Source organism: Lygodium microphyllum, chromosome 8, assembly GCF_053477565.2.
Source record: "Lygodium microphyllum isolate KBCC chromosome 8, Lygodium_microphyllum_v1.1.10, whole genome shotgun sequence".
Classification (NCBI taxonomy): Eukaryota; Viridiplantae; Streptophyta; class Polypodiopsida; order Schizaeales; family Lygodiaceae; genus Lygodium; species Lygodium microphyllum.
The window spans coordinates 32953349-32968563 of NC_141142.1; the positions used below are offsets into that span (position 1 = coordinate 32953349).

At 41.2% G+C, this 15215-nt stretch overlaps 1 protein-coding gene across 2 annotated transcripts in view; it reads left to right on the forward strand.

Moving 5' to 3' along the window:
- LOC148032127 (cilia- and flagella-associated protein 58-like) overlaps positions 1 to 15215 on the forward strand; it is a 156263-nt gene that overhangs the window by 117436 nt on the left and 23612 nt on the right. For both annotated transcript variants that reach the window (XM_087682755.1, XM_087682754.1), the window contains one exon: positions 8545 to 8721. In XM_087682755.1, the coding sequence (XP_087538881.1) occupies positions 8545 to 8721 (177 nt within the window). The remainder of the gene's footprint in view (positions 1 to 8544; positions 8722 to 15215) is intronic.

Consider the following 15215-nt stretch of genomic DNA (forward strand, 5'->3'; position numbering starts at 1 on the left):
GTGCCCGAATCAAGGGGCAAAATAGATTGAAGAGTTGCTGGTCACTTTGGACAGCAAGCTGACTTAAAATACCGAAAGGGATTGGGAGAATCCCATTGTAAGCCAACGTTTTCTTCAATAAAGCTAAAGAAATACTGAAAGGGGCTCCAATTTTGGGGCCAATCGGGTGTGCATTGTCCAAGATCGGTAGGTAAATTTTTATTTTCAGATTTGCATTTATTGTTTCGTGATGTAATTAAGTTGTAATCAGGGATTTACCACCCTAGCTGAGGAGGGAGGCTAGTTTCAGAAGCCCAAGCCCGGATGTTTTGCAAAGTTCAATGATTCTTGACACGGATATGCATGAGCATCATCCCCAACAAGTGGTACAGCAGCCAAAAGCGAATCTTGAGCCGCTCGTCCAACATGGACATAATGATGGAAAGAAGAATGTGTCTCAAACTGGTATAGAGCGTGCATCGCTTTCCGTTGGTCGGAATTTGCCTCTGCAAGAAAATTCTTGGGTCACTATGGTTAGACGCAATGCCAGACAAAAGCCTCGGTTGTCTCCTGCGCACCACCCCTATTGCCTATCACTCAAACTTTTCAACGTAGAGGTAGGGGTTTCTACATGAAACCTCAACCCTCGCATTCTCCTGGAGTCGTTGTGGAGGATAAAAGGGCTTCTGATTCTACTTTGCGCTTTGATCCGCGAGGGAGGCTTGTGCCTCCTCGTGATGTTTACTATTCTCAACAACAGCAATTTCCTTCTCGTGATTCAATTGCTAGCTTGCAGAGAGCAGATCTCGTAAATGTGATTTGAAGTGAAATGGAAAAATTTCAGGCAGCTAAAGCTGTTGATGTGAAAGGGAAAGGGAAAAGGGTGGTTCAGTAGTTTTCTTTCTTTGTGTTATCATGAAAATTGCTTTATGAAATGTGAAAGGTGTTTCTTCGGGTAGTAGCAACATCGGTTGTGAAAAATATTGTTAACTGGAAATTGGGATGTTTTTGTGCTGTGGAGCACAAACAACATGCTTTGGCAGGATCTACCTATGTATACAAGGATTATTTAGTTTTTTTTAGTGGACAAATTTGGAGTTATGTTGGTCATCCAATCATCCCTGCAACCATCTTTGGTTTTTCAGGACCCTCATGGTTGATTTATGATTCTAGAAATCCTATATGAGGGAGAGGTTTTGTGGCTAGTGGGGGTGTATGCTCCTAATGCTCGAGAACGTCGTCAACTCTGGGATGATTTGCACGGCCTAGCCATGGCTTGTCCAGGCTTTGTTATGGGTGACTTCAATGCACGTGTATTTATGGATTAGGAAACTTCACAGTACTTGATCATGGATGGTCCTGAATGATAGGTGTGGGATGCTCTGGCAGCTATATCCTTGAAACAGGATATGTGGTCTTAGTTGCATCCTTCTTAGGCAGCATATACTTATCGCTCTCTTCAGCATCCAAATACTTGGGCCCGACTGGATCGGATCTATATTTGCCAGAGTGATACTTTTCTTCCTGAAGTTATTGATATGTGGGTGAAGAGACAGCATGTTTTGTCAGATTACTATCCTTTGGTCTTGGAGCTGAATCACAGACCTGTCCATGCCTTTAAGGCCCTCCTTGCCCACTTGCCTCTTTGTTTCAATCAGTCATTTCTGCTGCAAAATCCATTTTTGGAATATATTCAGCAACTAATTACTTCTTTTAGCTCCAGGGTTCTCACTAAAGGGATGCAAGCTTGGGCTGTATTTAGGGATAATGCTCGATCGTTATCCCAACAGTATGGTATTCAGCATGCTTTCTCTTTACGCGCTGAATTGCAGCATGCGCAAGCATTGTTGACCCACTCGTTGTCTTTGTGTCAGTTGGGAGACTCCAATGATAACTTGCTTACATGCATTGAATGGTTGAAAGGCAGAGTTCAATCTTTACAGGAAGTGGAATATGCTAAATACAAATTGCTGGCCAGAGCAGAAGCTTTACACGACAATAATTGTCAATCCCATAAATTTTTTGCTTGATTGCATCAGAAATATGCTCATGAAAATATTGTGTGCTTGATGGATGAGCAAGGTGTTATGGTGACTGAACCTGCTTCCATCCTTTAGATGTGCGTTGACTTTTATAACTCGCTGTTGGGTCCACAGGAGACTCTTTCAAATGCAGTTCTTTCTGCTCGCATATATATTTGCAATTTGGTTGTTAACCAAGTTAAGCTAGAATGGGTTGATTTGATGGAGGCCGATATCTCGAAGGAGGAAGTGGAAGAGGTATTGTCTCATTTGCCTTGAAGGAAAAGCCCTGGCTGGGATGGGCTTTCGAATGAACTGTTTTTGGCCCATGTGGAGCAACTTAAGGACCTATTATCACGTTTGTGTCAGCAAGTGTGGAATTCTGGTGAGATGTCTTCAGACTGGAAGATTGTTGTCATTCAGTTATTGCGCAAGGTTCCCTCTCCATCCTCCTTGAAACAATGGAGACCCATCTATGTTATGGGTTCTTTATATAAAATCTTTTCTAAAATCATTGCCAATAGGTTGCAGAAAGTATTTCTGTAGTTGATTCATCCACACCAATACGGTTTCATTAAGGGTTGGAATATAATGCACAATATTTTGAATGTTCAACTGGGAATCAACTATGCTAAAGCTTCAGCCCAGCAAGTGGTTATGCTTCAACTTGATATTGAAAAGACATTTGATCATGTTAGCTGGTCTTTTTTGCGGCAACTAATGACCACCATGGGATTTGGGCCTCGTATGATCTCTCTTGTGGATACTATTAGTCAAGGTGCTATTGCCCGCATCCCACTTAATGGAGGGATCACAGATGAAATTGCCTTGTCCTGGTCTCTTCGACAAGGCTGCCTTCTCAGCCCTTTGCTGTTCACTTTAGTCACTCACCCGATGCTTTCATTGTTGGACAAGTTGGCCGATCAAGGGGAGATAGCTAGTCTTACACTTCCTAGTGGGGCCCAACTTTTGGGGCAATCTTTGGCAAATGATTCCTTCATGTTTCTTAAGGTTGATCGCTCGAATGTCAATCGAGCAATGGTTACATGGAATATTTTTGCTATTGCATCAAGACTTCATCTTAACACTCAAAAATCTAGATTACTTTCTTGCACGGAGAATGATTTGCAAGCTCTGGGCTAGCATGGTATTGTGATTTCTAGGGGAAACATAACCAGACATTTGGGCTATCCTATTGGTGTGGATGTAGCTCCCCGTACATTGCTAGACTGGATGTCATTCCATATCCATTATCGATTCATATAATGAAAGTCTCAAGGTTGGCCTCTTCATGTGGGACTTAAGGTTGCTCAATGCATCATGATCAGCATGATTTCGTATTTCCTGCCTGTTCTTCCTTTGACCAAGAAGTCTCTTTTGGAATTGGTAAAACCTATCTGCTTCATGTTGTGGAAAAAGAAAGGGAATCGCTTGGGCCAGGTGTGGATTTCGTGGCAGCATATTACTACTCCTAGAAGGATGGGGGGAGCAGCTTTGTTGGATGCTAACTTGCATATGGCAGCCTTGAGGCTAGCACTTTTGCAGGCATTATGTACAGAGAGTCGTCAGTCCTTGGTTAGATATCACAAAATTTTTCATAGAAAAGACTGGAATCTCTCATGGCAGCATGGTTATTTATGCTTCTTGGTGGCATTTGCTTAATTCCATAAGACCTGTAAAGGTCTCACAGTCTTTTCTCCTTTCTCATTTGATTGCCTCTTGGCAGGTGATGTTACACTTTGCAGTTTCGCACCCTCCTGACTGTCGTGAGGAGGAGAATTCGTTGCAAGGAGAAGTGCTGGCTACTTCCAGGTTGTTGGATTGGCCTCATAAAGATTTGCACTGAGATAAGTTTAATCGGATGGCTCGTTTGGGGTTGCAAACAGTCATTGATGGTGTCATTCCTAGACAGGCTCATCTTTATTCTTTTCGGCATATCCGTCAGCACTTCCGGGTACCTCACGGTTATCATGACATTTGGTCGTCTATATAGGACAGACTTTTGAGATTCTCCCCTTTGTCGGTATTACAACAGCCCTTTCCATGGCATGATTGGAAGTTTGCGATTCTTGATGATTTTGAGAAAAGGTCAGCTAACCAGATTTATCATCAAATGGTGGAGGCCAAGAGATGGGTCACGGAAAAGGCTAATAAAGTATGGTATACTCGGAATAGCAAAAAGAAGTGGCAATAAAGATTCATCCAGCTTTGGAAGTCTAAGGTTCGGTATCAGGGTAAAGTGTTCATATGGAGGCTACTAATTGGGGGTCTTCCAACTGGTGATGTGTTGCGAGCCCGCAAGATCTCTGCTAGTCGTTGTGTGTTCTGTACTACATGCGATGAAACAATGCTTCATCTTCTTTGCATTGTGATTATTCCTGCCTGTTCCATTTCCTTAGATGGACAGCCCTGTGGCATATTTGGCGTACTCGGAATGCCTTCATTTTGATTTAGTATCGGGTATCCATGGTCATGTGGCCCGTGTTTGTGGTTTAGTATTATGGTGGCAGATCTCCTCTATGGTCTAAATTGATCTGGTTCTTCTTGACATTGTTGCTCCTTGGCTGGATATTGTTCACTCCACTTCAGCTGTCCTTTTTGAGTGACATTTCTATGTTACAGTTGTAACAGACTTTTAGTCGTACCTGTGTTTTTTTCTTTGCTGACCTAATGGTCTGATGTAAAAATGTGAGACTTGTATCCTTTCTGTTTGGTTGGCCTAAAGGCCGGATGTAAATTTCCAATATTAATATATACTCATTCACGAAAGAGACACACACACACACACACACACACACATAGAGGTGGGGGGGGAGGGGAGAGATTGTTGGTGGACTACTGGACAGATTTTCAGGGCATCATCCATGGGGTTAGTGTGGTAGTCAAGAAGGGCCAAAGAAGAGACAATATTCCAGTTTCCACGTGCTGGCTGCATGGCATGATTGTCAATCTGCAAAAGGGCTGAGGCAAGACAGTTGTACTTCTCATTTCTTCTTTCTCTCCCCTGTCTTCTTTTTGGGCCAATTTCTAGACCCATGTAGTCAAAGGAGAGGAGGGGCAGCCTATTTAGGTGACATATTCATCTCTTTTAATCTACCTTTTCTAAACCTATGAAATAAAGAAGCTGCTCCCTACTTTTTTAATTTAAAAAACGGCCCAATTCTACATTAATGTGAATTGCCTTTGCTATACTCTACTCTCCTCTCTTGAACTCTTTATTTCTAAATTCTCACATCTCTCTATTTCTACAAACTTTGTTTTCTACGCTTCTCTCTCATATCGACGCCGTGACTTCCCACAAAGTGTCTCATTTTGATACTCCCACTCCTATCTAACCTTAACACATTGAGAATGTTCATTGGCTTCTCCTCAACCCAAACACATGCACGGGTAGGGTTCCAAAGGATCTTCTTCCATGAAATCTAATGAAGATTCGTTGCTTGTGGCGATTCTTCAAGCTCAAATTAAAGATATACAACAACAATTGGTGCATTGCCTCTTCAATTTGAGCTTGATCCCTTTAAAAGGAAGAATAAGGAATCTGATGAGATAAACATAAACCTATAGCTGGTCAAACGAACGACTTATTTTGATTTGTATCAGTTCAATGGCGCCCATCGTATCAAACAAATACAAATCATGTTATAAGGGAAGGCATATGCTTGGTGGATGGGGCTACACCCCAAGCAGGAAACATGGGCAGATTTTCAATCCATTTTGGGAAGCATTTCATAACTGATGATCGGATTGAAAATTTCCATAAATTATTTGAGTCTGATACAGGAAAGAAAACCTTGGATACATATTCATTCACAAGAATTCAAAGATCTTCTCCATAAAACAAAGGCTTTGGATGATCCTCAGGTGTTGCTCTATATGTGTTATCTTTTCGGATTTCCATAGGACTACTAGAATGAGGTGCTCCACAATCCATTACATTCACTAGAGGACATCTACAAGTATATTAAACTTTTTTACAGTACTTTGGTTGCAAGTAGGGACAGTTAGTGGAGGGGTGGTTCCCATCGAGCCATCTCCATCTTCAAGCCAAAGAAACCGTTTCTTCTACCTCGAAAGTAACTCATTCGTTGCCTTCGGAGTTGCACAAGAAAAAGGATAGTAAGCACAAAGTAACTTGTAGTAAGGATCTCTCGAAGATTCATAGCCTTGCTTGCATTAGATGGAAAAATATCCTTAGAATAAGAAGGCAAAGTCTACTTCAAAGGCTTTGGTTCGTACTATAGAGGCTCTAGGTATTTCTTTTGAATTTTTATTGGAATGTTTAGCCCACATGACCTTTAAAAGGTCACTGGTTTTATTAATGGCCAAGAAGTTACGATTTTGTTTGATAACAGTACTCGCAATTTCCTTTCTTCTCGATCGGTGCAAATACTGCAGCTTCACACGGTACCCACTGACCGAGCTTATTGTGTCTACTATGTGGAGGGCCCTAATGTGGATCAATGGGTCCTACTATGGATCAATGGAACCAAATGGTATAAAGTTTGGATCTTTCGATCCAGCATTACCATGAGTCTCTAGACTTCCAACTAATGAGCTTTGACCTTGTCAATGTTATTATTGGCATGCCATGGTTTTTTTATAAAATTTTCTCTTTGTACATTGACTATAAAACTCATGTACTATCTTTTGAGCTTGATGGTTGTTATCATGTGATTGAGGGTTGTTTACCCTCTGGGATCATTGAAACTAATATACATATGCTCTTCAATCACTAACCATACTCTTGGACAAAGGACATATTCATCATGGGGGAGTTCTCTCTACAGGTTGGTATATCACTGGAAGATTGGTTTGCATTCCAAGAGCTACCACAGGAGACTCAGAGACAAAGACTACAAGGACTCAGGGAAGTTAGAATCATGATTGAGACCATGATGAAGGGGGTTCCACTAGATTGGCAAATAGATAGAGGCACTTCTCTGACTTGGATCAGTCTCTTCTCTAGAGGGGATATTCTTGTAGTAGTCATGGCAACTAGTAGAGACAAGACTTTACTTTTATGGTTGAGGAGAATGGCCATCTCCAATGAGAAGGGATACTTTGTTTGCTCAAGCAATCATAGATTGTAATAACAAAAGACATCTCTCTAGTGCTTTGTAGAGAGTTTATTCCTCTTCTTTGTATGGAGCAATGCCCTTGTATCCTAGTTCCTCTCACAAGGCCCAAAGCTACAATCTTGTGAGAGAACGCTCATTGCAATGTGCCATTGAAAGAAAACTAGAGAGAAACTCAATGCTCATATAAAAATTGAAAAGCAATATGTATTATGGGGGTTAGATGATGGGTCAAATGTTTGCTCTTACCAAGATATGTGCTTCGATGCTATATGTTTCTCACCAAGAGACTGGCCGCAACTAAGTCTCTTCTCGTTGTGCAATGTCCAACCCACATGCACCACTCTTGCTGGTCATGATTGATGCTGTTGTTACTTTGTGGCAGGCTGACCTATCTTTTATGACCCCAAGTTAGAGTTTATTTTTACTCTTCAGTCTTGGCTGGAGTCTTTCTGAATTTTCATGTTCGCTTTTTTGGAATATGTCTGTCATGATCGTGAGCAGAAACTATATTTGCCAATTGAATTTTGGAATTGGTGTAGATGTGCCATTTGGACAGCAATGTTTCATTTTTCTTGTGCAGTTATTTAGTACTCATCTTATATTTGTTATGCAATATCTATATAATTTTCAATGAAAACTGATGTTTCCGAAGCTTAAATGTGTTTCTTTATGTATTCACTTTAAGTGTAGTTCAATGTAATGAGCTGAAACTGTTGTTAAAGATCAAAGTGCATTTTTTATATGCCATACCCTCTTCCTTCCCCCCAAGGTGGGGTATTTTTGTTTCCTGGTCTATCCCCCGTCCATGTCTCATTTCCCATGTTTCTATGAGATGAGATATTTTGCGGATGTGATGCAAATACTTCACATCCTCATGCAAATTGCTTTGATAAATCTAAGTACAAATGATAAGGTTATCTGGTCTGGAAGAGTTTCCATATAGTTACGTTTTCTTACTGAACAATGGGATGCTTATGTTACACATATCCAGCATAAAAGTATGAATTTTTGAAATGTAGACTATATAACAAGATTATCCTCTCATCAGTGAAATTATGGGAAATGAACATTACCAGGTATCCACTGACAGTGCATCAACTTTGTGCCATGGGTTGTTAGTAGTCAATGTTACTTTGATCCTATGATGTTGGTTATTTGTTAAGAACTTTCCTTTGAGATAATAGTGGCCTCGCTGATCTTCTTAGGTTTTGTGTAGTTGGTTAGTTTTTCTTTAACACTCTGGCTATGTATGTTTTACCTCTACTAGTTTTATGTCACACTAGTTTTTGCTTCCATGTTCTCCAGCATTCTGCTGGTACAATTCACTTTGTCTTTTCCCAAGTGTCCTCTTAGAGGTTTCCGTGTGGGTGTTATGTATGCTAAAGGTTTTATTTTTTTCTTCATTAATGCCTGCTAGTTAAAGTTCTTGGTTAGAAAAGTTTTTAATATTATGGCATATGCAGGTTGTGGAGAAGGACCTTCTGATTCAGGAAAAGGAGAAGTTATATGTGGAGCTAAGGAAAATTTTAGCTCGTCAGCCAGGCCCTGAGGTGTCTGAGCAACTTGGGATATATTCAAAGAACTTGAAAGAGAAGACACAGCAAATGCAAGCAATGGCATCTGAACTCCACATGTATCAGGTGGGGTCTGTTAGAAGTCTAAGAGTTGTGGTTTTTGTTCTTGATTTGCAAGCCAATCTCTGCATGTATCAAGTCACATATATCTACATAATTTGCACATGATAAAGATTCAGTGGAAAATCCCACATACTTCATGGATGAGTATTTCATGTTGGCTCAAAATCATCCAAATTTCAGATCAAAGCCGTTGCTACTGCTAGTTGTTAGTGATCCTGTAATTCAAGCCAGCCCCCTCCCCGCCCCCCCCAACTTGCAATCATCATCACAAACTTTCAAAGCCTTTCCAGCTTTCTCCTTTCATTTGATTTCCCATGGTATCTTCTAAATAAAGGTATCATTCAAAGTTATCTCTGTACATCTGTGTTCCAACCCTTGCAAGCCAAGGTTCCAATGGACCAGCAATTAGCTCTTGAGGCAGTTTAGCACCACTTACTGTTAAGACTTTTTTCTTTTTTGGAGACAGCAGACACCCTATTGGCCCCAGAATCAGCATCCCTTGTGGCATTTCTTTAATTTATATTCCTCAAACCTTGTAGTACACAGAGATTGACAGCAAACAAATATCCAATCTACAAATTCGGGAACCATGGGCTCTCTCTTCAAATTGAGGATCCTTGGACTGTCACTAATGATAGTCAGCATAGAGCCCCAAATTGCCTCATGATCCAATGCACATTCAAGCACAAATGGGGTCTCAAACACTTGCATGCAGGTCTTCTAGATCATAGATGAGCAATCTTCTTTTAACTCTGCTGTGAAATCTTAGATCCCTCTGATTGCAAGGCTTCATTTTGTGGGCACGTTTCTCAAGATGGCTCAGAAACCCTAATTACAAAGGTTAATTAGGTTTGATGGCAACCAATGTTGTATATTTATAGATTTGTTGAGAGAGAGAATCTTTCTAACAGTAACTCTGATGACGATTTTGATGGTGCTAACAACTTTAAAAAGAGGTTGTAAAATCTGAGCACGGCTCAGCCTGGTTGGCAAACCCTCCTCTTCTACTACCACCTCTCACTCAAGCGAAGAAGAAAACTATTGCCCTTGTGACGTGGCAACTAACATTTCCCTCGAGAATGCACACAACAGCAGTCACCCAATCTAGGACATACATTTCCATCTCCATCGCCTCTCTCTCTCTCTCTCTCTCTCTCTCTCTCTCTCTCTCTCTCTCTTTTTTTTTTTTTTTTTTTTTTTTTATTGCTTCTCCAGCCTCTAAACTTGGATTTCCAGAAATTTTTAGTTGTAGAAATTTGAGAATTCTCTTGGCCCTGCCCACAAATTGGCCATTATGCATCCACAATTTAATGTTCTAAGTCCTTTGAACGTGAAAGTCTTTTAACTCTCATTAACCTTAGTTTTTCACATTACCTGTCAAATGGTTTAGCATTATAGGCCACCAGATTGGCTTTTTGTATTTATGATGTGCTTAGCTACTCTTTATAAAGTTCCTTGTACTTTGTATTTTGCCTCAAGAAGGTTTTTCTCTTAGGATTTATTAATAGAACTCTCTTTTCTCGAAAAAAAGCATTAAGGGCTCATTTAATGCTTGGAGGCAAGATTGTCACCAGGCGCCCATTGGTACCTATACAACATAACTGGTCACAATGTTTGTCAATGTTCCACTATGACCAATATAACTTGCACTTCACATGTGTGTCCCAGATGCACACAACTTAATTATGCTAAGCAATAAAATAAACATTCATGTCCACGTGGCAAACCTCCCCCTTAAATCCTTGCAATCGTCATCAATTGCACTACAGTGTGGGAAAAGGATATGAACACTATTGGCAAAGCATGTGACATCATAGTCAAACAACATTGGCTGCTCTTGCTTAAGAAAATCCATGTTAATTAATATATTGAAATTTCCAGCCTGCAAAACCAAGTTATAGTTTATACACATGAATGATAACTACTATCAGAACCATATGGGATGCATCCATTGAGGGCTGCATTCCTTTAGGGTATACCAAGTTAGGAACTAGAAGAATGAATCCTAGGTTATGAAGGGAATTGTTTTGGCCATGGACTTGGCACTTTTATAAGAGAAGTATATTAATGAAAGGTTTCTTTATATGTTAATAAAATGATTGTTTGTGCATTGTTGATTGTTAATGTAAATTGATGGAAATTGCTTTAAGGAACATGTGTTAAGGATGCAACAAAGGAACATGTATGATAAACATGACATGGTAGTAATTTAGAAAACTACAATATGTTAGGTGAGTGAGTGGATGGAGGTCCCAACAACCCCATCTAGTGGGTGGGTGGACTCAATTGAGTGGGTGGCTTTTTGACTTAAGATCTAGTAGAAGTGTCCCAGTAAGGGTTTAGAACCTGAGCCAATCCCATTTTAGGGAAAGGGGGCATGACTATGCTACAGAAAAGGTGTTGATGCTTATGCTCCCTAATTTCACACTTTCTATGAGACTTGCCAACCAGCCCCAAGGGTACAATGCAAACCTAACTAGATAGCTTTAGCTTTTGATTGTATTTTCTATGGGAGGACAATAATTGATCAAGTTCCTCCTAATGGGCCTAGTTGACCATCAAAAGGTTTCCTGGTCAAAAGGTGCCCTACAGCTAGTTGACATCCCCCCATGAGGTACCATTGCAAAATGATACTAGCACACCATCGAGCAAGCGTTGACACTTCAGCTTGTCTAGGTTGGATGATAGACCTATTAGAAATGCATCATGGGATTGGCCCACTCTATACCTTTGGAGCTTTTCATACCAGTTCTATGCTCATATAGTGTTTCCATATCAACAAATGTATCAAATTTCTAGTTTCCATTTCTTTGAGCTATTTGTGTTCCTAGCCAGATGATTTTTGAAGTTATGTTTTCTTTACTTGGGAACATGATGGTTCCTTGAGTTTAAGATGTACTTTCTTTTGTCCCAGAGGCCAATTTGGTCTCTTATAGATATTCTCTCTTTTTTCTTAATCAAGTAGCTACCCTAGTGGTAAGCCACTTGTTTTATCAACCGAGTGAACTAGGCTCAAATCCCCCTTTTTTATTCCTATACTCTCTCTCTCTCTCTCTCTCTCTCTCTCTCTCTCTATATATATATATATATATATATATATATATATATATATATATATATATATATATATATATATATATATATATATATATATATATATATATATATATGGGAACACCTTGTTTTATCATGATAGCACGCATGATTAGGAGTAATCCCTCCACCCCACATCCAATTTCAGAGCAGAGCTAGGGGCAACACCTATAGTTATGGAGACACTCTTCAGGGCAGTGACCTTTTGGCATAGAATATGGGAACTTCCACGCCATAGATACTCTAGATTGGCACTAACCTCATCTAGACAACTAGCAGCAGGAGGCGAGAAGAATTGTTGGTTTTCACATATGGCTATTTGGATGAGCCTACAAGGTTTGGATATTGACCTTCTTCCACTTTGGATTATAGCCTTGTTTGCCCTACACTTTCTCTCAGCCGATCAAAGCTGAACCAGATGATGAGAGCTGATATCTTGAGGATTAAGACAGCAAGAGCATGTATCCATCCACCACTTCCTCTAGGATTGAGGATAGAGTTCTACAGGAGTTATTTCTTGTGTCTCTTTGATGATGGTTTCAATATTTGGCCAGCTTATATGGACACCCATCTCTCCCATAGCATACAGGTTGCTATCGAACAAATTCGCACCTCCTCACATAGGCTTCAGATGGAGACAGGCAGATGGACAAATACCCTAGTAGAGGATAGGACTTGCCAGCTTTGTGGTCGAGAGCCTGAGACGGAGGAGCACTACATATGCAGATGCACAGTATACTATGACATACGAGGACGGTACCACTGCTTCTTCCGTGATGGATTTGGACCCCTTCGTCGCGTCATGGAGTATGAGGACCAGAGATGCCTAGGTCTTTTTCTCTTGGAGCTCAAGAGGTGCCGAACTACACTACTGCGAGACAAAAAGCCAACTCATCCAGAGGGACAGACACAGAGAGTAGTAACAGACTTCTTTTATACAGAGCCTGTAAAGAAAAATACCCTAACACAGAAACATAAACAGAAACCGTACGACAAAGCACAGACTGATAAAAAGAACACGGTTAGGGTTAGGATTAGAGTAACTCAGAGACAATTAATTCAGTGAATAAATGAAATGATATGACTACTAATAATACGATGCTCATGCAACAAACACACTATGCAGTGAATGAATACTGAACCTCGAACTCCTGTATCTCTAGGATCAGGGCAGGGGTAATGAGCTGGAGAGTGTGTCGTACTCCAAACGGATCCCGAATCGCAGCAAGGCAGCCTCCGGATGTTGAACATCAGCAAACATAGCAGTGAGAAGCTGGATCTGATGCAAACAGCAATGAGGAGAGAGAAAGACTGAAAACGGAGCTTGCAGGAGAGAGAAATACTAAAAACAGAGCCTGCAGGAGAGAGAAAGACTAAAAACGCAGGCAGGACAGCTTGTAGGAGAGAGAAATACTAAAATTGGAGCCTACAGGAGAGAGAAAGACTGAAAACGCAGGCAGGACAGCCTACAGGAGAGAGAGAGATTGAAGCGACTGCAGACAGGAGAGCAGCTGCCCAAGGGCCTACAAAGGCGGATGGAATCAACAATGGACTTGTTTGTTTTGGTTTTTTTTTTTTTTTAAAGTGTTTTGAAAATACATAAGTAATATAGGGGCAACGACGGATTAAGTGACAGAAAGGAAAAGATAATGAGAGTTTTAAACCCAAGTTATCCACAAAACTAGCAAGCCAATCCCTCACACTGACGAGGATAAGTGCCTAAGGATGATAAAAGTAAGTGTATGTGCCAATCATGTGTTGAATATGTGAGAGGCAAAAAAAACGGTGGGCTTAGCAAGACAAGCAAAGCAAGCAAGGGTAGGGAAACTGCCTTTAAGAGAAGTGCCATGTGTTATGCTACGAATATGGTGGATCCTAGAGTCGACCACTCCAAAAGACTGAAAAGGGATAAATGCGTACAGATGCATGTTGACATCAACAGAATGCCAATGCATAGGGTAATGCAAAGGGAGATGCAAGATGTCATGCTCATGCAATATGCTATGCAGCGGTGCCACTAGGACAGTGCCCTCGCAGGGGAAGTGTTCACTTGTCCAAGTGTCTTTTTACAATCAGGTCATCCTGATAGTGCGGATGAAGTTACAAATGCCCATAATACAATACAATAGAATAAGTGAATATAATGTCTAAAAAACTATAAGCATCATCACTATCACAATCAAGAGTAGGAGCTGTCTCCTCTCAAAATGGAAGGAAAAGCAAGAGGGAAGCACCCTCTCCCTGTCAAGCTGAAGAAGTAGGGGAGGGTGTACCCAAGCCGATCTTGGGTAGCAGGTACTGAAGAACCGGCCGGTTGACCGCTTTGGTCAAGATATCTGCAAAATTATCTGATGAAGACACAAACTCTAGGCGAATAGTGCCTAGCTCAACCTGCTCTTTGGAAAAGTGGAAGTGGACTCTCACGTGCCGCGTCCGTGGTGTGTTGATCGGATTGCCCGCAAGGGCAATGGCACTCTGGTTGTCGCAGTAGACAACTGTGGGAGAGTCACATGGAAAATGAAGCGCCGCCAGTAAACTCCTTAGATAGATAGCCTCGGCGTTGCCATCGAAGAGAGCCCGGTACTCGGCCTCGGCCGTGGAAGCTACCACCGTCTCTTGCTTACGGCTGGACCAAGAAATGGGAGCCGTAAGTAAGCTAAATCTGGCCTAGTGTGAATTAACCAAAGAAGTTTTCCTACAACAGAATGATAGGTGTTTGCATCGAAGGGCTGTCCTAGGGTATCCTTCGACAAGTGGACAGTAGGATCAATAGGCGTTGCCATTGGTCGTGTCTGATCCGAACTGTACTGTTCCACAAGCTGAAGTGCGTACTTCTGCTGTGACATAAAAATACATCCTCCAGAACGAACTACCTCCATCCCCAAAAAATAAGACAACAAACCAAGGTCTGTCATTTCAAATGTAGCTTTAAGCTTAGCCTTAATTTCCGCTATGGCAGCAGAATCCGAACCTGTGATGAGTAAGTCATCAACATATAGCAGGATATACCTAACCCCCTCTAGAGTGGATCGAACATATAAGTTCGGGTCATAAGGGGTAGAATGGTATCCATGAGTCTGTAAGAACTCATCCATTTTATGGAACCAAGACCACGGCGCTTGGTTCAGTCCATAAAGAGCTTTCTGCAAGCAGAATATCGTATTCCTAGGGTTCCTTGAGGGAATGCCCGGTAGTTGCTCCACATAGGCTTCCTCCTCCAAGTATCCATTCAGAAAGGCACTCTTGACATCCATTTGATATATTGGCCAGCCGTGGTGAGTGGCGAGCGCGAGTAGCAACCGAAAGGAAGTCAACCGTGCAGTAGGGGCAAAGGTCTCTTCATAATCAATGTCGTGCTTCTGTCGAAACCCTTGCACTACAAGGTGAGCCTTGTACTTGTCTAA